The 27,531-nt window shown below is 45.4% G+C and overlaps 3 protein-coding genes across 3 annotated transcripts in view; 1 reads left to right on the top strand and 2 right to left on the bottom strand.

Moving 5' to 3' along the window:
- The window catches only part of RPA1 (replication protein A1), a 74,609-nt gene extending 59,408 nt beyond the window's left edge, over nucleotides 1-15,201 (bottom strand). The window contains exons 1-5 of the mRNA XM_060259540.1: nucleotides 15,027-15,201; nucleotides 11,795-11,842; nucleotides 10,922-11,000; nucleotides 8,175-8,283; nucleotides 2,952-3,040 (exon numbers count right to left, since the gene is read on the bottom strand). Coding sequence (XP_060115523.1) covers nucleotides 2,952-3,040; nucleotides 8,175-8,283; nucleotides 10,922-11,000; nucleotides 11,795-11,842; nucleotides 15,027-15,059 — 358 coding nt within the window. The 5' untranslated portion in view covers nucleotides 15,060-15,201. The remainder of the gene's footprint in view (nucleotides 1-2,951; nucleotides 3,041-8,174; nucleotides 8,284-10,921; nucleotides 11,001-11,794; nucleotides 11,843-15,026) is intronic.
- LOC132587037 (large ribosomal subunit protein eL15-like) lies at nucleotides 10,144-10,854 on the bottom strand. The gene has a single exon (XM_060259230.1). It carries the CDS (start codon nucleotides 10,812-10,814, stop codon nucleotides 10,212-10,214), a length of 603 nt encoding a protein of 200 aa, XP_060115213.1. The 5' UTR covers nucleotides 10,815-10,854; the 3' UTR covers nucleotides 10,144-10,211.
- A 2,412-nt stretch (nucleotides 15,202-17,613) lies between the features above and the next one.
- The window catches only part of SMYD4 (SET and MYND domain containing 4), a 19,095-nt gene continuing 9,177 nt past the window's right edge, over nucleotides 17,614-27,531 (top strand). Inside the window, exons 1-5 of the mRNA XM_060259538.1 lie at nucleotides 17,614-17,778; nucleotides 17,891-18,035; nucleotides 22,764-22,853; nucleotides 24,610-25,732; nucleotides 26,973-27,155. Of these exons, the coding sequence (XP_060115521.1) occupies nucleotides 17,645-17,778; nucleotides 17,891-18,035; nucleotides 22,764-22,853; nucleotides 24,610-25,732; nucleotides 26,973-27,155 (1,675 nt within the window). The 5' untranslated portion in view covers nucleotides 17,614-17,644. The remainder of the gene's footprint in view (nucleotides 17,779-17,890; nucleotides 18,036-22,763; nucleotides 22,854-24,609; nucleotides 25,733-26,972; nucleotides 27,156-27,531) is intronic.

The raw sequence follows: 27,531 nt of genomic DNA, 5'->3' as shown, positions 1-27,531 counted from the left end.
TATTCTGAATTGCATTTTAGTTCTATCAAGATTGCGAACATACAAAGAATCAGATAAAGTAAGTCGCTGAAGAAATAAGGTACACTAGTTCTGAAGATGTCTTTGTACCATTTCTACATATGCACAGACTATAAGAAACTGATTAATATTTCAAGAGATCCTGCCCTGCCCTGGATAGTCCAGGCAAGCCTGATTTCATCAGAAGCTAAGCAGGGCCAACCCCGGCAAGTACTTGAATGGGAAACCTCCAAGGAATACCAGGGCCTGGATGCAGAGGCAGAGGTCCATCAGTGGCTATTAGCCACTGTGTGTGTGTGTGTATAAAAATAAATTACTGGCCAATGTGTGATACAGAGTGTTGGACTGGATGGGCCGTTGGCCTGATCCAACATGGCTTCTCTTACGTTCTTATGAAATAGAAGCCACGTCTCTGAATGTCCATGACTTCCAGGCATACATACAAACACAAGTAAAAAGATTTCAAGAGAACTAATGGAATGAAAATGAATGTGTTAAATTACAGCATAGTTCAGTTCTAACAACTTGGTAGTTCCCAAAGTGTCTAACAGTACATGGGAAAGCTATTTCAATGAAGCAACTGCCCTCAGCTGAGGAGTTAACTTTCTCCCTTCCCAAAAGCAAACCCCGAGAGAAAAGATGGCATCCCTCCTGACTTAAAACACACAACAACCTCATGAGTCTTAATCACACAGTTAAAATTCCTTTGGGCTAGAATATCAGTGTAATCTATATAGCTAACAGCCATGTTTTCCCTCACACACCATAGAAGAAACAAAACAGGACCACCTGAGGCTAGCGTATAAATTGCTGCAAATCCAACAGAAGGCTTAGGTTTGCAGAAAAATATGAAACATTTTTATAAGCAGGCTACAAAAATAGCAATAGCAACATCCATGCAACGCAGAAAAAAATAAAGAACTTCAAATGGCAGAGAAACATAAAATGACACTTGACAAGTAGTGCAGCAAACAGAAGGAAGCTCCCTGGGGGAGCGGGGGGGGGGGGAGCAGGAACAGTGAGAAGCCAGGAGAGAGGAGACACAGCAGGGACTGAGGGAGAGGGAGAAAAGTACAAGTGATGGGGATGAACAACTAGGAGAAGGAAAGAATGGGCAGGCACTTGAATCCAAAATATTTGACCAAGGGTGAAAAAAATCAAAGCAATCGAGCGTTTGAATATAACGTTTAAACTACAGTTGCAAAGCTTTATGTGGAAATTGTCTGCCCTGCAACAGAACAGTGCTTGTAAAAATTGAAGATTACAACATGTAAATCCTGCTAGAGAAGTTAAGGGCTGGGGGCGGGGCTGGGGTGGGAATTGGAAAATTTAACAAAGCACTGGAAACACTGAAAAGAAACTACAAAATGTTTTCTTTTTGACAAAGAAAACCCTTGTCTTGCAAAACATTTTATTTACTCCTGAGCCCTGACCTGGATAGCCCAGGCAAGCCCAATGTCAGATCTTGGAAGCTAAGCAGAGTAGACTCTGACAAGTACTAGAATGGGAGACCTCCAAGGAATACCAGCAGTCGGGTGATGGGGGCAGGCCTTATTAAGTCACAAACACACACAACCCCCCCCCCCCCAGAAATGCCATAAACCAGGAATGGCCAACGGTAGCTCTCCAGATGTTTTCTGCCTACAACTCCCATCAGCCCCAGCCATTGGTCATGCAAAAAACATCTGGAGAGCTACCGTTTGCCACCCCTGCTATAAACATTTAATGATAATACATTATTAAAGATTTCATTTTTTCAATAGTATGAAGTGTAGTGTAATACCCAAACATGTTAGAAGTTCTACCTGCTGTGACTCTAATGACAGTCTCAGTCTAAACAATACACTTTTGTTTACTACAGAATTTATTTTCTATCTTCAATTTGTATATTCCTTACCTCTAAGACAGTAAACATTAAAGATATATGTGGTACAGTAGCATAAGGTGCAGCATTTTGCAACTGTTTCTGAAGTATTGAATATACTTGCAATTTGTCTTGCAGTGAATGAACATATATATGCTTTTCAACGCCATACATACGCCCAACAGAACAACTGCATATGCTACATCAAATACATTTAGGTTGGATAGGAAAGTAAATATTGCATATATTTAATTCCCACCCACCCCAATTTCCATTCCCCTCGGAAATGGTTTCAAAACTTCCAGGAATTTCACATATTACTTCTCATACGTTGTGTCAATAAAAACACACAGAATAAACTGCTGAAAACTGCTGGCACACTCATTTGCACACATGATATGCTGAGGGCATGAGCACATATTCATCTCATCAACAGAATTTAGCTCCCTTCCTCAGAATTTACTGGGATGCCCCAATTTCATTCCCACTACTGATACAGTCTCATTTGCATTACACATTGGCTCAGAATCAAATTGGCTATGACAATATATCTTCCATCACATGAAAGGAGATACATATATACACAAGAATTTTAACTTTGCTTTTGATCTGACCTGCATAGCCAATCAGCTGTTCATACCTTAATTTTTTTTAAATCTGGACTACCTGTGGCTTTATACCCACATCCCACAAATTACAAATAAAGTACATTGTACTCTTGCACACAGTTCTGAGAGTTGCCTGAAAAGCATTAATTGCAATGTTGAAATTCCCAATCATGCCTCATTCTGTATTATCAATAATAATAATTAGGATACACTGGGCACTTCAATCAGATTTTGCCTTCCTCCATTTCAAAGAAAAATATATACCAATATATACCAAAAATATATACCAACCGAGATGGAAAGAGTATAAATCTGATAAGTGACCCCACACCAAAGAGGGATGCTGAAAAGCATTAAACCCTTATTTTGCATAAAAACAGGAAGACTCGTTATTCAAAAGCCAACGTAGCAGCTAAGTCTCTGGAATAAGCGTCACAAACCACCTGAGGCAAACTTCTTACCTTCAGCATATTGCACAGGATTGCCGATTTTACCGCCCACTGCGTCAGCAGTTTTCACAACATCTAAATCCATCAAGATAATCACTTTCCTGCAAAGACAAAAAAATTAGTTTTGATTATTGACACCTACTCGCTTTTTAAAGCCCATGAACTGGAAATGCAAACAATATGCAGGCTCTTGGGTTCTATTCAGTCAATCACCTTTGGGAAGACAGATGGGAACAAAAGCTCCATAAACTGTCGGGAGCATAAGCTGTTCAAAGACAAACAAGCATAAGTAGAAAAGACTGAGCCAATATGGCACTTCAGTGATGCCTGCAGACTGGCACAGTATGTGAGAGTTTCAGATGAAACAGCACTATCAAGACTGCTATTCTTTCAGCACTTTACAAAGAACATGCTGTTTTCTTCTCAGGATGTAGCCTGCATGTTGTAAAAAAACTTCTTCATTTTTCATTTAACAACAGAAACAATTTAAAAAGAAACTTATACCTACTGTATCCACTTCCCTCCCACCCCTCCGACCTGGGGTGCCAGGTCTCCAGCTACAGAGGATTACCCCCATTCCATCTGCTCTTCACAGGCTGGCACCATGTGACCTGAGTCAAAAAACTGGACATGACATCGATATGTAAAGGTGACACTCTAGGACAGGGGTCCTCAAACTACGGCCCACGGGCCAGATGCGGCCCGCTGAGGACGTTTATGCGGCCCGCCGGGTTATGGCAAAATCAGACCGGAAGTGACGTTCGACCTAAACTCGCGTTAGCAACGCACACTTCCGGCACTGGGCTGAGGCGGCGGAGACAGAGTGTGAGGTGATACCGAGGTGAGGTGAGTTCCCAGGCCGGGGTGTGTGGTGTGGGGAAGGGAGAGAGATGCAGAAGACGGAGAAGTGACGGCCCGCGGCCTTGTACAGTAACGGCAGTCCGGCCCTCCAACAGTCTGAGGGACAGTGAACTGGCCCCCTATTTAAAAAGTTTGAGGACCCCTGCTCTAGGATATGTCCAAAATTCTATGGTTTAACCATGTAGCCTTTGGGTGAATTGTAGAATGCGTCCCTGATATAATGAAGTCACTTCCAGGTTTGTTTGTTTTTTGTCAAAAGTGACATCATGCACCAGAGCTCCTGTTCCCACCCAATTCCTTCTAGGGAGAGGATAGCTGCAGCTTGCAACCCTAGTCCTGTCTATTTAGTTGCCTGTTCATATAATAAACTAGCATAATTGTTATAACATTAGTTATAACATGTTGTCTTCTATTTGTTGAGTTTTCCCCAATTTAGAGGCTTTTCTGCTTACAAGCCATCAATCCCCCCATGAAATGACCCCCGCTTTTTTGTCTCCCCTACAGAGTCCTTATGTCATGTGACAGTCTGTTAATAACTCTAAGATCCCAAACATGCTGGGCCCATTCATGCTCAGCTGGGGGTACTGGTTTCTTCCACCGCAATTGTTAAGATAAACAATTGCTATTAAATTCTTGATTATGTTTCTATAAGCATAGGTCATACCTCCATCACATATGTATCCAAACAGCATAGTCACTGGATTAAAACACAAATCACAGCCAATAATCCTTTTAATATTAATATGAATCGCTCTCCAAAATTTTTCCATTTTGATGTTGGTTTACCAGACACAAAATATGTACCTACTCTGGAACACCATTTCCAACATAATGCCTGACCACAATAATACCTCTCTCTTACTTGGAGAGTTACATACCAAAAATTGAGAAATTTAAAAGAACTGGAAAAATCTGAGCAAATTGTCTGCCAATCCTCCCATCCTATTTCCAAGTTTAACCACTTTTCCATATAGAGTGCCTTTGTTCTTGTGATTCTTCAAACAAAATACCGTACAATTGTGAAATAATTCCTTTGATTATCCTGTCAGCATTTTGCAGGATATTTTTAAAAATTTCATTAGCGTCTGATTAATCTGCAGTTGCAACAAATAATTATCTCCCCTAATTTTCTGCATCTGCATTACTATGACAATTTCACATCCCCAGCTAACTGCTATAGCCCAAATAGTTTAATGTTGGTATAGATTTTGTGGTTTAATCTGTGCTTATACATATTTTCTGATTTTTGGAACACTGGTGTCTATCTGGAATACGTACTGGTACTATAGACCCTTCCTCTTCATGTTAATTTAGTCACACACAGCTGTAATATGTAGAATTAGGGTATGGCAGAGAATGAACTGGATAAAATGGTCTCACCAGTATAATTTCTTGAGAGAACATTTTAGCAAAAGAATCAAGGATGCATGGCAAAACAGTCAACAATTTAGGGTTACAAACAGCCTCACTGTGGCTTTCAGTGTTACTTCTCACAATCACTGCTTTGAAATATTTAGTTACACTTCTTTCTGCATTTAAGATGCAAGCTTCCAGGCTCTCCCACTAAAAATTACTGAACTTGCAAAATTAATGAAGAGTTAGTTTAAACTTTACTTGGAATAATTTGAATCTTCAAGTCCAGGCTGAAACATTACAAAGAAAAACATCAGAAGCAGGGAAGGAGACAGCAATTCCAAACATATCTTTACTATACTTTATCACAATGGTCTCAAACAATAACATGGGGGGGACAGTTCTACCCTCTTTTGGGATCAAACATATCAGCAGCAATTATTCCCACTTTATTAGAAGATATCTTATGGCAAACAAAATTAAAAAATGATACTCATTAGTTCATAATGATATAGCTCCTGGAACTTCTTTGAGAATATGGGACAAGAGGAGGAAATATATGTCTCCAGGGACATATTGCCCTGGTTTCTACAACCTCAATTACTTCAAGGCTAATTGTCACAAAGTCAGTGGCTAAGGGATGATCCTTAAAAGGTTTCTGAATCTAGAATATGCTGTGCTTCAAGCAGGAAACACAACTGAGATTGCTAACCTAGAGTGGACACAAATAGCTGCATTTTTTAAAAATCAAGATGTTAAAGAGAAATCATTTTTTAAAGTTCTGGGTCTAAGATTCCTTTTTTAAAATAAGCTGATTTACAACAAAACCTAAACTTAACACATAGTTTAATCTCTTAAACCTGAAAGGATCTGCTTATGAAAGCCTGCTTTTCCTTGTAAAGAAAACACTACCTGGAAAACAACTTGGTCAGTCATCACATAGCACGGTAGTCCATGCCTTTATTATGGCTCAATACAGGGAAGTAAGGGAATGGCAATCCAGGTCTCAAGCACTGAACATAAGAACATAAGAGAAGCCATGTTGGATCAGGCCAATGGCCCATCCAATCCAACACTCTATGTCACATAGTGGCCAAAAAACCCAAGTGCCATCAGGAGGTCCACCAGTGGGACCAGAATCCATTTGTGTGACCTTCTGCACTTACTTTATGTGTAGGAACCACCGCACAATCTCTGCAACTGGTTCAGCATTCTAATTATAAATATGACTTTACTTTGATAACATGGGCATTTCATCTTCCAGTTCAGACAGAATGAAACATTAGACTCTCCTCATCAGTGGACTGGAGGGTATCAGTGAAAGGGCTATGCCCCCTCTTCACTCCACAGAAAAGGCTTATACAAATTATTTATGAAAACTTACAGAACCAATTGGAGGTAGACTCCCAGTTCATGGCTTACAAAGCTACCACAGTAGCAACATTGAGGGGGGAAAGTGTACTTACTAAAGATATTAATGTAGTAGAATTTTAACAGAAGTGTTAACAGCAGATAAAACACTGACAAAGGTTACTGAACCATAAGAAATACAATGCAGAAAGGCACCAAAGATGTATTTGTAATATGTCTTAAATCCTATAATGCCAAATTCACAGTTAAATGGCAAAAAATGCTTTCCAGTGCACTGAGAGAAAAAACCCTCACACTGAGTTCAACGTTTCATTGGCCAGTAGTTGAGGAAGGTACGCTTAAGATGAATGATGAAGAGCTGTGCCATCCTGAGTAGGAGTTATTAGGGGACCACTGGGGCAGATGTCTACCAAAAGCAACTTCAGCACATAAGAACCCACCTTGCAGTGCTTCACAAAGGAAGGAAAGGAAAGGTCCCCTGTGCAAGCACCAGTCGTTTCCGACTCTGGGGTGACATTGCCTTCACATTTTCACGGCAGACTTTTTACGGGCTGGTTTGTCATTGCCTTCCCTGGTCATTACACTTTCCCCCCAGCAAGCTGGGTACTCATTTTACCGACCTCGGAACGATGGAAGGCTGTCAACCTCAAGCAGGCTACCTGAAAACCCAGCTTCCGCCGGGGACCAAACTCAGGTCATGAGCAGAGCTTAGGACTGCAGCTTTAACACTCTGCGCCACAGGAATGAGGCCAATTCCCAGGTAGCCACCCTAAAAATTTCCTCTAAGGAAGCAGCTGAGGAACAGCCAGCTGAAGTAGCAGCTGGTAGAATGTGTGAAAGCTGGGGGTTCTGAATTTCATATGCTCAGAAGAGTTTAGCCTTAAACTGACTTAGAAACTTTCTTTCCCCAAACAGAAGACAAAAAGGACATTTCAAGTGAGCTGTATGCTTGAAGCAAATGTTTGTGTTCTTGTCATACCTACTTTATGTGCTTGTTTCAGAGATAATTCATTCCTTTTATTTTTTTAAGGCATTAGCACCATCCTCTGGGAAAATGGCCCCTAGGATTAAGGCATCCACTAACAGCATTTTAAGAACATCCACAGTATTAGAAGGTTAGAGAACAGTTCTTCTTTTGATACAGTCACCATGTTTTTACCACCATCTGGAATGGCCCACCATCCTCCGATGGTGGAAGGAGGATGGTGGAAGACAGGAGGGCCTGGTGTGACTTTGTCCATGGGGTTGCAAAGAGTCAGACTCGACTGTGCAACTGAACAACAACAAGAATGGCCCATTCCCCTCTAATAGCTTGATCAAATGAATCAAGGAAAGAAACTGACATAGAATCTCTACCTAACAGCTTGTGTCATCTCACCAGTCTGCCTGATTCAACTTCAAGATAGGAAAATTCTTAAGATAACAGGTAGGAAAAATCCTAGGGTTGTAAAAGCCTAGAAGAGAAATCTGAGGAAAGTACCTTCATCCCAGACCACTCCATGCCCCACCACTGCATCTACAAGGGAAGAAAAAACATTTCCAGCCGCAGTCCCAAAGGGCCATCTGTAGGAAACTGGATTAAATTACAGTCATGAGTCATGTGACAACTTCTAAAAAGCAGTGTGAACACACTGCAGAACAATCAATTACCTTCCATCCTTCAAGACGTTAACGATAAACCGGTTGATCTTGCAGATGGCATGTGCAGCCAAGCGTCCCTGGTCAACAAGAGAGTTCAGCTGCGTTGCCAGCATGAAAGCTGCACAACAAAACAGAAGCAGGGGAAAATGCTCAGAACGGACATGGAAAGGTCAAAGGGGCAGAACTGGAAAAAGGCCATATATGATAAGTTTTCAGGAAAAAGCCATATTTCATCAAGCAGAGATCATGCATGAGATAATCAAGATATATCATCTTTCAATTCTAACTGACAAGTACAGTGGTGATTAGTTTGATAGATCACCTTGCTTTCCTTTATTGAGGGTGTGGGACTGCTCCACAATGATTTTTCGGTGGCACTACCCAGGACTGCTCAGAAATTACCCTCTAAGATTATGCTGCTTTCACAAAAATCATTAGCTGTGAAACTATATGGGGGGGAGAGGGGGGGAACTGGCCTTCATTTGAAGCATAAGCAGTAACTATGGAAAGATCACATCAGTTTTCATCATTCAAGTAAGTCTCACAGCTGAAAGCTGTGATTATTATTGCAACTCTATGCAAATTTTAGACGTTCCAGGAGCTAGGTCGAACAAACATATAGTTTTGGATCCATATACATGTTCAGGAAGTGCCATGCAGAAAGAATACTGCAATCACAAAGGCACAGAGGGTGGTAGCAAGTCATTCTTTTCTAATAATGGGTGCAGCTAGCAAATTATTTATGCTGGTAAAGAGCACACTTGGTCAATTTCTGCCAAAAGCAATGCAGGATCCAGCAGAAGCCAGTTTGGTGTAGTGGTTAAGTGCATGGACTCTTATCTGGGAGAACCTGGTTTGATTCCCCACTCCTGCAGCTGCTGGAATGGCCTTGGGTCAGCCATAGCTCTCGTGGGGGGGGGGAGGTAAAGGAGATTGTGACCGCTCTGAGACTGAGTACAGGGTGGGATATAAATCCAATATCATCATCTTCTTCAATATTATTTTCAGGAAGAACATAAACTTCAACTCCAACTCCTCCTTCCACTGACAGGGTCTTGATCTGCCCACCAACATCACCTGTATTCTACACTGTGCTCCAATTGATTTATCCTCATTCAGTTCTTTACTGTCTCGATACTAGCTGAGATGAAAAGGAGATCCAGGGGAGGGGTGTCATCAACATACTGATGGCCCCACAGTCCATGCCTCCTGATGACACCACCTAGCTTTACACAGATGTTAAATATCATGGGGAACAGGCTGAAACTCTGAGGAATTCTACAGTACATATTTATTCCATCTGAGGCTGCCAAGGAAAGGCTGCAGGCTGTTTGTTTGGAAGCTTGAAGAGCAAGTTCTCCCTGTCTGCACAACAGCCATCCAATCCTGCACAAGCCATTATTTATAAACCTACTTGCTCTCAAATACAGGGAACACTGGGAGTAATAACAGATTGTTCCATGTTGCCAATTATTCTGAAAACTTTAAAAAATTGTAACATGATTAATATATACACTAAATAAATACCAACAAGAACTTTAGTCCTCCAGTGATACCATTCAGAATCTCTCTTCCAGGAAAGAACAGAATCACTGCTGAGCAGTAGTCTTAGTACCAAGCCTGCAAGACATTCCAGAAAGGTACTCTGGGCAACAATATCAATCGTATCTACCAGCGAGCTACATCATTTCCCCCTCTTCTACAATCACTGCTGATCTCCAAAAAGTGCTTCTGATAGTATTTAAGATGATATTGGATTTATATCCCGCCCTATATTCTAAATTTCAGAGTGGTCACAATCTCCTTTACCACCCCCCACCCCCACAACAGACACCTGTGTAGGTGGGGCTGAGAGAGCTTTTACAGCAGCTGCCCTTTCAAGGACAACTGCGAGAGCTGTGGCTGACCCAAGGCCATTCCAGTAGCTGTAAGTAGGAGTGGGGAAGCAAACCCAGTTCTCCCAGATAAGTCTGCGCACTTTTTTTTTTTTTAAATGTAAAGCCTCTGGACAGCTTTATTAGAACAGGAAATTTACAAATAAAAGACTCAGCGATAACGGTGAAGCTGCAAGGTGTTGCGTCGTCTCAGAGAACCACCAATGGTATGATGGAACTTGTGACCTTTTCCAAGGCCACGGCTCTTTCTGCCAGCGGAGGTCAACCCACGCATCTCTCTGTGCTTGTGGACTGGCTTGGTGATCCATTGGGTGTCAGGATTGCGCCTGATAGCCTTGTGGAAGGGGTCAATCAGAATGACCTCAAAGAATTTGTATGTGGAGTCTTCACCCACCCAGTAGGAATTCAATACTCTTAAAGCTCCACAGTGGCGACCTGCACGCTCTTCTGCTACAGACTGCAAACTCCGGGCAAATTTCAGCTGATTGACACCATGATGCACAAGTTTACCATATGTAGCACCTTTAGGCACTGGACGTTTACGGCCACCACGGCGAACACGAATGCGGTAGATGACGTAACCTTGTTTAGCCTTATATCCCAGTCTTCTAGCTTTGTCTGGCCTGGTAGGTCGTGGAGCTCGATGGAGGGCAGACAACTGGCGATACTGCCAACATCGGACACGCAAGAGGAAACGCATCACATCTGACTGTTTCTTCCTCCATAGCTCTTGGATGTACTTGTAAGCACCCATTGTGGCTTATCTAACGACAGCTGGAGCCGGAAAAAGCAAGTCTGCGCACTTAACCACAACACCAAACTGGCTCTCTATGCCTGTAATATGTTTACAGTAATGCTTACAAGAAAGTATGTTCACTCCATCACTCATGAGCATTCGGTAACGTGGCAAGCCATTTCCAGTTGCAATAGCACGGATGGTCTAGGGAGAAAACAGACATTCTGAGCTAAAATTCCAAAGAACACTTCAGGAATCTGTGTAATAAGGAGAGCTTACTTATCATCACAGAAGGAAAAACAACATTTTATATTCAGGCACAAATGCCTGGTCATATGTATGCCTTCTTAAAGCTCCCTCTGCTCACTGAAGATTCCTCCCAGATCACCACCTGACAACATTGTGGGCTTATACCTTAAGACTTGTCCCTCTTCTACTACCAAGCAATGAGAGACAAAAAACCAGCAACAGGTAATACTGACTGGATCTCCTATCTGTAATGGGCGACCATGGACTGCTGCATTTCGCCATTGCACGTAAAGCACTTTATGATGTTTTTACTGTTTTAAATTGTTTTGAATTGTTTTATGGTAAACTATGTATGGTAAACAATAAACCCCATGGCGCAGAGTGGTAAAGCTGCAGTACTGCAGTCGGAGCCCTCTGCTCACGACCTGAGTTCGATCCCAGCGAGAGCTGGTTCAGGTAGCCGGCTCAAGGTTGACTCAGCCTTCCATCCTTCTGAGGTCGGTAAAATGAGTATCCAGATTGCTAGGGGGGAAAGTAGATGACCGGGGAAGGCAATGGCAAACCACCCCGTAAAAAGTCTGCCATGAAAACGTTGTGAAAGCAACATCACCCCAGAGTCAAAAACGACTGGTGCTTGCACAGGGGACTACCTTTACCTTTATGCCAGTTCAGCTCTTGTAAGTCACCCTAAGCCTGCCTTGGTGGGGAGGGCAGGTACTAACTGAACTAACAAATAAATAAATACTCACAATAAGTTGCAAGATGGGATTCCCAAAATTCTCTCCTTGCATAATGGCCTGTAAAGGGGGGGGAGAGAAAGAGATAAAGTTGGTTGATTTGTTTGAGCAAAGAATGTCACACTGCAGCATGAAAGTTCTGAGATTTTTTTTTTTAAAGTAGAATCCAGTTTTCATTTTAAAAACAAGCAGGAGTCTTGTGACATCTCCTCAAAAGCCCTGGCAGACAAGAAGGGCTTTGCAGCATCTTCTGAAGATATTCAGGGAGGGGCTACCCTCACCTCTTCAGGGGGCCCATTCCACAGAGCCAAAGCCACGATGGAAAAGACCCAGGCTCTGGATGATGTCTGATGGACCACCCTAAGCAGTGAGCTAGCCAACAGATGTATGTCTTGACAACCATAGCTGATGCCCAGGAACATATGGGAAGAGATGGTCCTTCAAATATAGGATCCCAGGACAGGAAGGGCTTCAAGGTCATAAGCAGCACCTTGAACTGAACTCAGAAACAGACTGGCAGCCAATGTAGCTGTTTCCAAATGGGCAATGTATATGCCCAGCAGCTAGCCCCTGACAGCAGTCACGCTGCTACATTCTGGATTAGTTGTAGTTTCCAAATCGTCACGGGCAGTGGTCCCCAACCTTTCTGGCACCAGGGACTGGTTTTGCGGAAGAGAATTTTTCCACAGACCGGAGGGGGGGCAGGCGATGGTTTCAGGATGATACAATTGTGCACTTTATTTGGTATGATGGTTAAGTGTGCGGACTCTCATCTGGGAGAACCAGGTTTGATTCCCCCCTCCCCCGCTTGTAGCTGCTGGAATGGTCTTGGATCAGTCACAGAGACCTCTCACAGAGCTTGTCCTTGAAAGGACAGCTTCTGGGGAGAGCTCTCTCAGCCCCACTTACCTCGTAGGGTGTCTGTTGTGGGGTGGGGAGGAAGGTAAAGGAGATTGTGAGCCGCTCTGAGACTCTGAAATTCGGAGTGGAAGGCAGAATATAAATCCAATGTCTTATTATTACTACATTGTAATATATAATGAAATAATTATACAACTCACGGTCTGGTTGCTAACAGGCCATGAGCCAGTACTGGTCCATGGCCCGGGGGCTGGGGACCCCTGGTCAAGGCCACTTAGAGCATGCTGCAGTAGTGAAACCATGAGGTTAAGAAACATGGATTAGTGTGGCCAGATCAACTCAATCTAGGTAAAATGAGAGCTGGTGAATCAGATGCTGCTGATAGAAGGCGCTCCCTTCTGGCCATCATGTCAACCTGCTTCTCAAACAGCAAGGCAGGGTCCCTGAGCACCTCCAGCCCCTTAAACCTGCTCTGAAAAAGCCAACACCACTCCATCTAGGACCAATGCATTCAGTCCCTCTAGTACAGGGGAGGCCAAACTTGCTTAACGTAAGAGCCACATAGAATAAATGCCAGATGTTTGGGAGCTGCAAGATATGAATGTCAGATATTTGAGAGCCGCAGGATGGAAGAGAGAAGGGTGGAAAGAAAGCAACTTTAAATGCATTCTCCAAGCTGCTGGCTGGCTTGGCAAAGTGATTTAAAGAGACAAATGCCTTCTCCATGCTGGCCAACGAGGCAGTGGAGGCTTTGAGAGCCATACAATGTGTATGAAAGAGCCACATGTGGCTTCCAAGCCACAGTTTGGCCAACCCTGCTCTAGACTATTAGCCTTCCCAGTCAGCGTGGTCTTTGTTTTGTCTGGATTCAATGTTAATTATACATCTGAACAAAGTTAAAGTCCAGTGGCACCTTTAAGGCCAACAAAGTTTTATTCTATACATAAGCTTTTGTGTGCATGCACACTTCTTCAGATACAAGGCTGCGTGCACACAAAAGGTTCTACCTTGAATAAAACTTTGTTGGCCTTAAAGGTGCCACCGGACTCTAACTTTGTTCTGCTGTTTCAGGTCAACACAGGCTACTCATCTGAATCTATTATACGCCTTTTACTGTTTCTAATGTATTACTACACTTTGTAATCCACCATGGGTTTCAGCAAAAAAAGGCAGGGTATAAGCAACCTACTACTAGAGGCACAAATCTACAGCCCTTTAAAAACATCCATTTTCCTTGTGTCTCCCTAGGCCAGGATGGCCAAACTGTGGCTCAAGAGCCACATGTGGCTCTTTCACCACATATTGTGTGGCTCTTGAAGGCCCACCAGAGAAGATATTTGTCTCTTTAAACCACATCTCCAAGCCAGCGGCTTGGAGAAGGCATTTAAAATTAAAGTTGCTTTATTTCCCCCTCTCTCATCCTATCTATTTGCTTTCCTTCCTTCCCGCTCTCAAACACCTGATGTCCATGTCTTCCGGTTCTCAAACATCTGACATCTGTGAACATATGAAGCTGCCTTATACTGAATCAGACCCTTGGTCCATCAAAGTCAGTACTGTCTTCTCAGACTGGCAGCGGCTCTCCGGGGTCTCAAGCTGAGGTTTTTCACACCTATTTGCCTGGACCCTTTTTTAGTGGAGATGCCGGGGATTGAACCTGGGACCTTCTGCTTCCCAAGCAGATGCTCTACCACTGAGCCACCGTCCCTGTGTGCCTCTGATGTTAAGCGAGTCTGGCCATCCCTGCCTTAGGTTTTTTGCAACAGGTAGATGCAAACACCCCGGAACTCTTCACTCCCACCGCATGTGGAATTCACTGCCACAGGCAGCGGCGGCTACAAGCATAGCCAGCTTCAAGAGGGGGTTAGATAAAAAATATGGAGCAGAAGTCCATCAGTGGCTATTAACCACAGTGTGTGTGTGTATGTATGTATATATGTATGTACGTATGTATATGCATAATATACATATAATCTACATATATTATGTGGAAGCAGGAACCTGTGGGGAGCGGCCACTGAGCATCATGCAGACCCAAAGCTCTGGGCAATACTATTACGACAAGCAATAAAGCAGCAAAATCCGAACTTTTCCCTCCACGTCAGGCCTGGGGCAACAGAATAAAGCGCGAACGGGGTGCAGGACCCCGCTGAAGACTGACTGGAGGCGCTAATTCTGGACTGCCCCGTCATGCTACATCCGCCGTGAGGCAAGAGGGGCCTTCTTCACGCCGAGCGACTTTTCTCTTTACGGAGGACTTTTGTTTTAAAGCGAAGAAGCTTCCCTGAGAGAGGCCACGTCCTCTTTTCCCTTCACGGAACCGTACCGGACACTGACAGGCCACACACACCTCCCCCACCCCTGCCCGTCCCCTTAGGCTCACCGCAATCGCCCCCTCGCTCAGGCGGACCGCCATGCTGACGACAACTCCTTCCCCGGCCTTTCCCGCGCGCCAAGCAGCCAAGAGGCCCCGCCCCGCGCAACACCGTCGTCACGTCACGCGCGCGGGAAGAGATGGGCGGGAAATCCGTGGGCTAAGGGACGGTTTGAGCATGCGCAGTTCCGACAGACGAGGCCGGCGCAAGGCGCTTTCCCGGCTCGGTGAGGAAAGGGGGAGGGGAGCGGAGAGCTTTGTGTATGCTCAGAAACGCTGCTGGTTATAATGCTTAACGGTGGTTTCTGCTCGAGGATTTTGCGGCCCTCAGCTGCCCCCTCAAAGGTGCAAATGCCATAGAGGGAGGGGGAAATGTCTTTGTGTGTCCCCCCCTCCGTAGCAATGCCTTCTTAATGTATTACTATATACCAGGGGTGGTCCAACTGTGGCTCTTTCACACATATTGTATGGCTGGCTCTCGAAACCGCCAGCACCCCATCGGCCAGCTTGGAAAAGGCATGTTTCTTTAACTTTGCCAAGCCAGCCAGCGGTTTGGAGAATGCATTTAAAGTTGCTTTCTTTCCACCTAACCCTATCTATTTGCTTTCCTTTCTCCCTTCCTTCTTGTCTTGCAGCTCTCAAACATCAATATGGTTCTTATGTTAAGCAAGATTGGCCGTCCCTGCTATGTAATAATACAAAGCATTACATGGCATAATAATGTATATAAAGAACGGAAAGGTCCCCTGTGCAAGCACCATTTGTTTCCGACTCTGGGGTGACGTTGCTTTCACAACGTTTTCACGGCAGACTTTTTACGGGGTGGTTTGCCATTGCCTTCCCCAGTCATCTACACTCCCCCCCCCCCCCCCAGCAAGCTGGGTACTCATTTTACCGACCTCGGAAGGATGGAAGGTTGAGTCGACCTTGAGCTGGCTACCTGAAAACCCAGCTTCCACTGGGGATTGAACTCAGGTTGTGAGCAGAGCTTAGGACTGCAGTACTGCAGCTTTAACACTGCGCCACGGGGCTCTTAATGTATATAAAAGGGGTGGCCAAATTGTGGCTTGGGAGCCATATGTGACTTTCACACATTGTGTGGCTCTTGAAGCCACCACTGCCCCATCGGCTGGCTTGGAGAAGAAGGCATTTCTCTCTTTAAATCACTTCTCCAAGCCAGCTGGAGGCTTGGAGAATGCATTTAAAGTTGCTTTCCACCTCTCCCTCCCCATCAGTTTTCCTCTCTTCCTGTCTTGCAGCTCTCCAACATTTGACATTTATTCTATGTTACTCTTATGTTAAGCAAGTTTGGCCACCCCTGCTATGTTATATGTATTATGTAGTAATACATAGTATAATACGAGCAATTACCTTTTTTTTTTTTTAAAGAAAAAGCTGGCAAAAACCCCTTTGGTAGCATGAGTGACAAGAACAGAGGCTCTAAAGGAGGTAAACTAGGAAAGTGCAGCAGGCCATCCCTTCCTAATTTGCCTCATTATTTCTTGCTCTTCTGGCCAACAGCCCTTTCTCATCTGCACAAGACAGCCAGGAGATGTTGCTGCCTAGGTTGGCACTTGCCTTCATTTCCACTCTGTTGCTTTGCAGTTCTTGGGTGATGAAGGAATAATAGCCCAAAGAAGCCTTGGGGGATGGGCACAGCCAACTAGCTGCCTGCTGCTGCTCCTCTGGGGGAAAACAGACCAGTTCTGCATCCAGTGCTCCCTCCTGCCTAGGAAAGTGTTTCCACTCACTTGAACCAGTTTTGATTCCCAACGGTGTATTTCTGTCTCTTGGGAGCACTGATTTCCCACAGAGCAACTTACACTGCTGCTCCAATCCATGGTGCTATCTTCCTTCCCCTGTGTGCCGCTCCTGCTTGGAAGTGGGACTGGGAGAGGCTCCAAGCTGGCCTTTTTCACCTAGAACAGCTGAGAAGCCCAGAGGCCATGGGACCTTTCTACCTTCTCAGATCAATGTTATTCCTTCTGCATCCCAGCATAAAGTTCTGGGTTTGGATTGTGCAGGCTTTTGCAGCAGAGGCTGAGCCAACAGCAAATTGCTGCCGCTCCTCACCGACAGTTCCAAGAATACTTCAGCACTGGAGAAAGGATTCCTCATCCAGAGTCCTCTTCAGATGCAGTAAAAACAACATGGAGAATCAGTGCCATGTAGATGCAGTCTCTGTGTTTGTGGCAAGACAGTCACTTAAAGCAAAAAATGAAATACACATTTGCAATACTCCCGGTAAGCTATGGAGTCTTGTGAGCAAAAATTCTACTTTGTGAGCTACTAGCATTAAAGTTCTGAGTTACTGCATAAATTAGTTTGCTCTGGGGCCTTTTTTCCTGAGCTAAGACAAAACTATGTGAGCCAGAGGCTAAAAACTGTGAGCTAATACATACTAACTGAGCTTAGAGGGAACACTGCACATACACTGCTTAGAGGGAACACTCCCTCTTATCATGCTGAAAATATCCCAAACGTATATATTTTTTAAAATGATCACCTTGACCTCTTTCCCCCTTCCCCGTCTCTTACACAAACACATTGCACTTTTCTGAATGACTGACAAATCCAGACTCATACTCTCGCAGGTGAATGATTCCTCCCTTGCTCTCTGGCTTATCATGGACCTGCCTATGGAAAAATGGCAGTCTTACGTTAAGCAGAAATGGACTTTGCTGGGGCCCACCATGAAGGAGAAGTTGTGCTCTGCCTTGACGCTCCAGGATCGCTTTCTTCTGGTCTCCTCTTTGTTCCAGTAAGTCTTTCCACAAACACAGCTGATCTGAACGCTGATGTTGCCCAGAACCTTCTCTGCTGAATCTGCTGCTCTCCAGGTTCAGCGCTCCCTTGCTGTTTCTTCCCTGTAGGCCTGAGGATGAAGAGTATTTGCATCACCTGGCCAGGAACTACTGTGTGAAGAAAGATCCTAGAATGGCACTGCTCTATAAAGCAGAAGGGAATGAGAGATTTCAGAAGAAGCAGTACCAAATGGCAGGGATGCTTTATTCCAAGGTAAAGTCTTGGTGGGATGAGGGTGCTGCAGCCCAAGCTTCAGACAGAATGCCAGCCTTGAGGTGGGACTGGGGAATTGCCCAGAATTATGGTGTATTTCCAGACTATGGCAATCAGTTCCCCTGGAGAAAATGGATGCTCTGGAGGATGGACTTTATAGACCACTGGGGTCCCTGTTCTCCTTCCATCCCCAAATCCCCAGGAGTTTCCCGACCTAGAGCTGACAACCCTACACCCCATCCTCCACCAGTGACCAGGGGGACCTGGCAACCCTAGGCATAGCACTTGTTGGAAGCCAAACTGATGTAAATTACTACTGTGTCTGTGCAGTTACAGGCATTCACTATTTTTCCAGCTTCTAGTCCAAGTTTCCTGCCCTGTATTCCATCCACAGGCTCGTACATTATAGACTAATTTGGGCTGATTGCTCACAGTAATTGCATGTTATGTAATGTCTAGTTGTTTCCGACTTACAGTGACCCTGTGAGTTAACGACCTCCAGTATTTGCTGCCATGAACAGTCTTGCTTAGGGCTTGCAAACGAAAGGCCATGGCTTCCTTTTTTGAGTCAGTCTATCTCATGTTGGGTCTTTGTCTTTTCCTACTGTCTTCTACTTTTCTCAGTGTTATTGTCTTTACCAATGTTCCCTCTAAGCTGTGGAGTCTTGGGAGCAAAAATTCTACTTTCTAAGCCACTGGCATTAAAGTTGTGAGCTACTGCATGAATTATTGTGCTCTGGGGTCATCTTTCCTGAGCTGAGACAAAAATGTGTGTGCTGAAGGCTAACAATCTGAGTTAGCTCCCACTAGAGGGAACACTGGTCTTTAACCTCTGCATTCTGACTCTTTTCTTTGCAACACTCATCCAGACTGATGGATCTCCATTGCTGCTTGTATCTGACAAAGAAAGCTTTGACTTTCAAAAGCTCCCCCAAAAAATCCTGTTGGTCTCTAAAGTGCTACTGGACTCAAATCGAGCTTGTCTTTGTTGGAAGAGAAGGACCAGACACTATCTCTTAACCTGAACCTCCAATGGGGATTACAAGAGAGTCAAATAGATAGATAGGCTAACTGTGAGAATTCTTCCTGTTTACTCTTCTGCCTCTGTCCCTTTGATGTGTAGACTGATACTCTCAGGGAATTCCTTCCTTCCGTTTTCTCTCTTCCACATACAAAGAAGGAGCATGTTTGCTTTCTATCTTTGGCACCATGGATGCAGTCTCCATTTGCATTCATCCAGGTAGTTAAAATAGATTCTGTTTTTGTCTCTCACGTATCCTATCTAGAATGGAGTTTGCTAAATCATAAATTGTAAGGGACCTCCAGGGTCATCTAGTCCAACCCCCTGCATAATGCAGGAAATTCACAACTACCTCCCTCCCAGCATCCCCAGTGACCCCTGCTCCGTGCCCAGGAGATGGCAAAAACCTCCAAGATCCCTGGCCAAACTGGCCTGGAGAAAATTCCTTCCTGATCCCACAGTGGCAATTGACATTTCCCTGGACATGTAAGAAAGGGCCAGAAACTGACAAGTGGCTTTGTGTAACTCTATAACTTTGCTAGCACATAGAGAACAAAGCAGCAACTGCTGCATATAGTCAATAGCACACTTGGCTAAATTAATACAGTTTCCTGGTTTACTATACCAGTAAATGTAACAGTCTTTTCCAGTGAGTCTTGTCTTCTCATGATGTGACCAGAGCACGATAGCCTCAGTTTAGTTATTTTAGCTTCTAGGGAGAAATTTACATTACAGATTTAAAGCAGCTTAAATGTGCTTTACCTTTCACAGCTTTCCACAAAAGCATCCTAGGAACTGTAATTTGGTGAATGTATTGCATTCCCTCAGAGAAGTATAATTGACAGAGTTTCTTCCTAAGGAGCCATGACGGTTGAATAATTTTGAAATTCATTTCAATTGTTTGATTTAATCATGCCTTTGTTCCTGCTACTTCATAGTGCAAGTCCATCACCAGGGGTGGTACCGGCTGGAAGATTCTTTGATGAACTCTGGTTTTGCATGGATTGTCTGCTTCCCTGTATCGGCACGGATTGTGCTTTAGCTAAGATTGTCTCATTACTGCACTTCAAACTGAGCAGCTCCAAATCTAGATAAGAGGAGAGAGAGAGAGGCTTTTTTCTTTTATTACACTGCTGTACACTGAAGCTAGCAGATTTTCAGCATTCTGTACTGCCTGAATATTCTGCTGGCATCATAAAATCCAGGCTATTTGTCCATCAAGATGGAATTTAGCACAGAGAACCTCCCCGAAAAGCATAATCTGAACGAATTTAGGAGAATTCCTAATGTGAAATGGCTGTTATAATAGTTATACAAAATCTGGTTTTGGCACACGTTCATTTTGCTTTATTTAAGGAATATATAAGACAAGGGAGCCCAGTGTGCTGCCCCTGGGTGCCGTGGCACCCATTGTTTTTAGGAAGTGGGTGGGGCCAGGTAGAGCTTTTGCCCAGCAAGGCTTCTGATTTACTGGAAATTTGATTGGCTGTGCAGATTTTTTAAAATGTTGCTTTCGCCGCAGCTGCTCCCACAAGGAGCCGCACTGTGTGACTGAAGTGAAGTTGTGGCAGTCACGGCTGGCTCCGCCTCCTGCAGTAGCCATTTTGTTGCCGCACCCACCAGGCTGCATCAGAATGCCAAATGTGCCTGCAGGCTTCAAAAGTTTGGGAACCCGTGGCATACGATGCCTCTTCTGAGTTTTGAAGGGAGTTTACTTTTTTAAAAATGCTGCATAGAAATGTTGATCTATTGCATTCTGTAAGGGGACCAGGAAAAAAAATAAAGCATTACCACCAATGTTCCCGCTAAGCTGCAGAGTCTTGTGAGCAAAAATTCTACTTTGTGAGCTGCTGGCATTAAAGTTGTGAGCTAATGCATCAATTATTGTGCTCTAGGGCCATTTTTCCTGAGCTAAGACAAAAATGTATGAGCTGGAGGTTAAAAATCTGTGAGCTACCTCTTGCTAACTCAGCTTAGAGGGAACACTGATTACCACTGTTAGTCCCTCCTCCTCACCACAGGTGGCTCAGGTGAGAAAGGAAAGAAAGAAACAAACCTAGGAAATTCTGATATTTTAAAAAATCCTTCAGATAAAGAGAAGTATTAAGGCACATACTCTTTCAACCATGCTCTGAAAACCATAAGATAAGTCTGCTGCCTTTACTTTCTGGCTGTATGATCAGTGCAGACATTGTACAGTCAGATGTTTTGTGCTCACATAATCAAGGGTCCCTGTAGCTACAGTTTCCCTTCTTTTTGGAGATCTTTCCCCCCAAAAGTGGCATTCCAGTTGCTTCATATGAACATTCTGTAGTGTCATCCACATGTGGGTTCTCTGTAGGGTTGCCAGGTCTGTATTGGAAAATACCTTGAGACTTTGGGGGTGGATCCAGGAGAAGGCAGAGTTTGGAGAGGGGAGAAGCTTCAGCCTGATACAGTGCTATAGAGTCTACCCTTCAAAGCAGCCATTTTTTCCAGGGGACCTGATTTCTGCTGGCTGGAGATCAGTTGTAAAAGCAGGAGATCTCCAGGCCCCACCTGGAGGCTGGCAACCCCAGTTCTCTGCCAGACTGCAGAAGGTTTTTTTGTTTATCCACACAACGCTGTCCTGTAATCATCTTGTTTTCGGGCTTTCCCTGCCCTTGGGAAACTCTCAAACCTGGTTTGGCATAATCTTTCCAGAAAGAAATACAGTCCAAGTGTATTAGCAAGCTGTCTGGGTGGGGCAAGTGCATATTTCAAAAGTCCTGCCATGCTGATGCCTTTTTCCTTCCATCAGTCTTTTTGGCTGCTGTTTTCCCCACAGCACCCACAAATGGTACAAAAAAAAAATTGCTATTGTGCAACCAACATGGCTAGAGGCTTAATGTAAAAAAGAAAGAAAGCTGGGAATTCATAGGAACCAGGGCCTTTTTTGAGCAGGAATGCACAGGAACGCAGTTCCGGCTGGCTTGGCAGCAGGAGGTGTGCCCTAATATGCAAATGAGTTCCTGCTGGGCTTTTCTCACAAAAAAAGCCTTGTGTGAAACAATGGAGACATCAAGGGGTATAGCCTGATATGCAAATGAGTTCCTGCTGGGCTTTTTGTGCAAAAAAAAGCCCTAATAGGAACTGTTAGATTGTGGCCAGAGAGCATTCTAACATTACTATGCAATATCAATAACCTGAAAAAGCCTTCCCAGCAGAGCAGGGAAGAGGAGATTCCAGGGAAATGGAGACTTCTCACCATATATGGATGCAGGTTTTGTCCTACTAACTGTTTACACATCATTGGCCTCATTGTGCTCCACATACACAGAAGCAGAAAACTGGGGCTACCACAGCACAGAACTGAAACTGTAACTCAACATACACCTGCTGCCCACACGGCATGGAAGTGGATCTGGGCTGGCAGGCTGCATGTCTGTGGCTTCTGTCATGCGAGTGAACTGTTAAGTGCCTGGAGTCTTCTTTTCCGCTAAAGGCTTTTGTATCGCAGAATAAGAAAGTAGTTTGAAAGGCATCAGCTGCCTTTTAATGTAGATGATGGGAAAATAGACCAAAGCTGAGTATAGGAAGCAGTTGAGTGTTTGGTTCGGTTCAGGTTCTCTTCAGTCATTATTTCACGGCAAACAGAATTATTCCTGCGATTGGGAGGGAGGCAAGCAGCGACTTCTTTGCCTGCTCAAACCATGCTGATGCTTGACTCATCTTTCTGATCTTGCCAGGCGTTGTCCCACACAGAGGTCAGCACTCCAGAAAGGGCAGTGTGTTACGCCAACCGCTCAGCAGCCCTTTTTCACCTGGACGAGTTTGAGGTGAGCTGGAATTCACTTGCCCAGGAAAGAAGAATACACTTGCTCTTTCTGCCTAGCCTGACAGACTTCAACACCACAGTCCGCTCTCTGCTCCTAAAGTCAGCAGCAAGGCATAATGTCTCCCCTGGCCTGCCTTGCATGGCGGGCACTCTCCTGCAGATAGGAACGTGCCCTCATGGGACAGCCTGGGGGAGCTACTCAACACCTGCAGGCAGGGCTGGCCCTAGACTGTCCGGCACCCTAGGAAAGGCTAACTTTTGGGGCCCACTACTGCACTGATAACATCACCAAGTCCCACAGGGGGCACCCAATCCGGTGCCCCCAGAAGTCTGGCGCCCTGGGCAGTTGCCTAGTTTGTCTAGTGGCAGGGCCGGTCCTGCTTGCAGGTCTTGCCTCTGCAATATTTGCAAAACATTTATCGGACAAACCTGTGTCACACGCCCTGTATTGCAGGTAGAGGGATGAGGCTGTGGGAGCAGCAGCTGTCCTTGGCACATACTGAATCATAGCTCTTAAGTACTGTGCAGCGACAGCTCTTCACAATGAAACAGGAGGAGAGGCAGTGCAGGTGCTACTGTGACTTGCCAATTGATTTTTGTAACCCTGTTTAATAATAACTGTGTAGCATCAAGTTACAACTGACTCATAGTAAGCGAATTCCCCCCAGGACCAGGGGAATTTCAAGGCAAGAGAATAGCTAAGGTGATTTGCCGTTGCCTCCCACCCCATTGGTCTTTCTTGGTGGTCTCCCACCCGAGTACTGGCCCTGACCAACCTTGCTTAGCTTCTGAACTCTGATGAGATGAGGCTAAGCTGGGCTTTGAGTTAGTTTAAGGGAGGCTTCAACCCCAGTGAATAAACTGAAGGTGTTGTTTACATCCTTGCTGCACAAGGTCCTTCGTTGCTGCTAAGGATTTCTGCTCTGTCTGTATGCAGAGAGGGCTGGAGTTGGCCGTGGGCTTCCCAGGAGCAAGGGTGCACTCAACAGCCAGTGGCTGGGATCTACTAGTCAGGGCAGCTCCAAGGACTGGGTCGCTTGCCAGGGAACTGAGTCAAGGCTTCATGCTAGTCATAGAGGCTAGTTGAACCAGCAGGGCTCCCAGCTCAGTCTAAGGCTTAAACATCCTGAAAGGTCTGCCCAGTCATGCCAAGACTTAGTTGGGCTCTGGTTCTGAAGAGAATTTAGAGCAGAGATCTCCTTTGATGGCTACAGCAGGAGCCACAGGGCGGGCATTTATTTGTTGTTAGGCTCTTTCCTTTCAGGTCTCTTGTCTTTGCGGTTCCTGGTTTTGAGGGGAAGAACTTGGGGGGCAAGCAGTTTACAGTGGGTGCCCGGAGGGGATGGGGAGTTAGCAGCATTTCCTGGTGCAGAGGCTTCAGAAGCAGACCCTTTGCCTGAGGTCTTGGGATCCAGGGGCTCGTGACTGGGGGTGTGTGGAGTGGAGTCTGGTGATGCTAGCAGTGACCTCCTGAACCCCAGCGGTGGTTCCAGCTCCTCCAGCTGCTCTTTGAACAGACAGTCCATTCCTGGGTCTGAATGCAGCCCTGGAGGGGTCTTGACAGTGTCTGGGTGGCCACAAAATGCAAGTGTTAAATAGTCCTCGTGGAACTTTCTTCTGACAGGAATGTTAGCAAATGAAGGCAAAGGGGAGAGTTTGTCCTTAGCTGACACATCGTCATATAATTAGGCCATGATACATCACAGCATTCGGACACTGTGAGAGGCTTTCCCAGCATTGTTTTTCTTCTTCTGCAGGTGTGTCTGGAAGACATTGGGAGGGCTCTGGCAGAGGGCTACCCACAGAGATTGCACCCTAAGATCTTGCTGCGGAAAGTGGAATGCCTCCTTTGTCTAGGGAGGTCCCAGGAAGGGGCTGAAGTGCTCTCCGGTTTGGAGAGTGAAATGTCTGAGGATCAAAGTCCAGCTCCTGACAGCCACCAGGGGCTGCTCAGTAAACTCAGGCAGCTGAAAGCGAAAGCCTGCAAGGACAACAGCGCCTTTGTCCGTCAGCCCACCATGCCCAGTAGTGCCCAGGAGGTCCTTGAGCCCTGGGAGGAAAACAGCAGGATTTCATGTGCCTCCGCAGCAGTGTGCTTGAGAGTCTCCCCGGGCAAAGGGCGCCACTTGGTTGCTGCCAGGGATATTCTGCCTGGGGAAGTCTTAGTGAGGGAGGAGGCATTTGTGAGCGTCCTGCTCCCAGGAGAAAGCCTCTTACTCCAAGGCAGCGCTGAGGCAGCAATGGATGAGCCACTTGACAACGAAGATCTTCACTGCCACCATTGCTTAAGGCAGTTGCTGACTTCCATTCCTTGCCAGGGCTGCAGTTATGCCAAGTACTGTAGCCAGATGTGTGCACAGCTGGCATGGGAGAATTACCACCAGAGAGAATGCTCCCTTGGGGGACTTCTTCTCACGCTGGGAGTTTTCTGCCACGTGGCCTTTCGAGCTATTCTGGTGGCCGGTTTTGCCGAGATTTGTACTTTAGCCGGGCAGTCACATGGAGAGAACTCAGGTGAGGCGAACGCTGCCAAAGCCTCAACTTCCAAGGAGCAGGACTCGGCCTCCTCCGTGTCTGGTTGTGACGCTGAAGGGCAGTACCGCAGCTCCTACCGAGCCATCTTCAGCCTTCTGTCTCACGCTAAAAAGCATAGTCCGGAATTCCTGTTCCTCTGCAGCCTGAGTGTAGCAGCCTTGTGCAAGAGACTTGGAGAGTCCAGCCTGGCAGCTCTGGTTTGGGAAAAGAGTCCACCTGAGAGCCAGGAAGGAGCAACACCTGCTGAGGCATCTCCTGAGCTGGAGATCTTGGGGGAGGCCATGCTGAAACATGTGTTGCAGCTACGGTGCAATGCACAGGCCATCACTACGGTGCGGAAGTCAGGTCAGTGCTGGGTTCGCTTGAACAGGTGGGTGCAGGCTGAGGTATGGGAGGAGGGACTAATGATGGCTCTAAAGTAGGGCTGCCAGGTGGGGCAGGAGAAAAGGTTAACAAACCTCCGGGTAAGCCAGCCTCAAAAAATGTACAAACTTTGATTTACTAAGTAACATACAAAAATTGTTTCAAATACTAAACAATGTCATTTCATTGAAAAGTGCATAAGTCACAAAGTATGGTCAGTTTTACTGAATGGAAGTGACTGACTAAGCATCAGCATTTGAACCATATGATATTTTTTGAAAGCTCGTGGAAGCAATTGCGAAACGCGGAATAAGTACAGCCGCGTCACATATCATTCTTCGTGCCTTGCTGTGCAGAAGAACTCATCAGGAGCGTTGGTCTCTGTGGAAAATTGTACCTGTGGAATTACTACCTGCACCCATCTTCTAAGGAATTTCAGACATTTACTTGCCCTTTCAGTGACTTTGGGTGAGGGGTGGATGTTACATGCACTTTTCAATGAAATTACATTGTTTAGTATTTGGAAGAATTTTTGTATGTTACTAAGTAAATCAAAGTTTGTATATTTGTTGAGGCTGGTTTACAGAGGTTTGTTAACCTGTTTTTCTTGCTCCATTAACCACATTGCTCTTTGTTGGTTGCACAATCCCCAGGTGGGGGCAAGAGAGCCCCCAGTTTGGAGGCCCTTCCCCCACTTCAGGGTCATCAGAAAGGGTGGGGGGGGAGGAAAATGTCTCCTAGACACTCCATTATTCCCTATGGAGACCAATTCCCATAGGGTATAATGGAGAATTGATCCGCGGGTATGTGGGGCTCTGGGGGAGGGGTTGGACTGGGGTTTTTTTGGTAGAGGCACCAAATTTGCAGCATAGCATCCAATGCCTCTCCTCAAAACACGCTTCAAGTTTCAAAAGGATTGGACCAGGGGGTCCAATTCTATGAGCTCCAAAAGAAGGTGCCCTATCCTTCATTATTTCTAACGGAAGGAAGGCATTTAAAAGGTGTGCGGAACCTTTATATGTGATGACTAACGCCCTTTGGAGTTCAAGTGTGCTTGTCACAACTTTGCTCCTGTCTCCACCCTCAAAGTCTCCTGGCTCCACCCCCAAAGTCCCCAGATATTTCTTGAATTGGACTTGGCAACCCTACTCTAAGGCATTCTTAACAGCCTGCAGGCTCTGCTGGCTCTCTCACGGAAACCATTCTTGCTTCCACCCACCAGGATCTGGAGATAAACTGGTTACTAGCAAGAAGCAGGTACGCTTGGCTGTGGCACTCTTCCCCGTGGTCAGCCTACTGAACCATTCCTGTGACCCAAACATCACCGTGACTTTTAGCAGCAGCACCGCTGAGATCAGGGCTTTGCAACCTGTCGCCAAAGGGCAAGAGATTCTCCACTGTTACGGTAAGTAACTGCCATAGTCTTTTCCGGAAGGAAGCAGGTAGTGGAATGCTTGAGAGCTGTGTCCTGTTGAGCAGAATCAAAGCATGCAGTGGGGCAGATCTTTGGCTTCTGCTTTCACTGTCTTTAATTCCCTGCCCACTTCTTTACTGAAAATGGGGCACAAGGCCTCAGTTCTGTGGATTGGCCCCGTTATTTTCTGTGCTGAGCCCTGAAGAAAGCCTTGGAAGAAAATGGGGAGGGGAGGGGGGAGTTACTTTCAAATTCCTGCGTAGAAGCCAGTCCTTATGAATTTGAAAACAGTTTTCCAGTCTCCTTCCAGCACTCTTTCATGATTTATATCCTTCTATAATTTATTATCTTAGTTTCAAGCCAATAG

This window comes from Heteronotia binoei, chromosome 18 (assembly GCF_032191835.1).
Source record: "Heteronotia binoei isolate CCM8104 ecotype False Entrance Well chromosome 18, APGP_CSIRO_Hbin_v1, whole genome shotgun sequence".
In the NCBI taxonomy this organism is placed as follows: domain Eukaryota; kingdom Metazoa; phylum Chordata; class Lepidosauria; order Squamata; family Gekkonidae; genus Heteronotia; species Heteronotia binoei.
Note: the sequence above shows the minus strand (reverse complement) of the source record. Positions and strands in the feature narration are given on the sequence as shown.

Coding starts and splice junctions, on each gene's coding strand:
- LOC132587037 (XM_060259230.1), bottom strand. CDS start 10,814: ATGGGTGCTTACAAGTACATCCAAGAGCTATGGAGGAAGAAACAGTCA.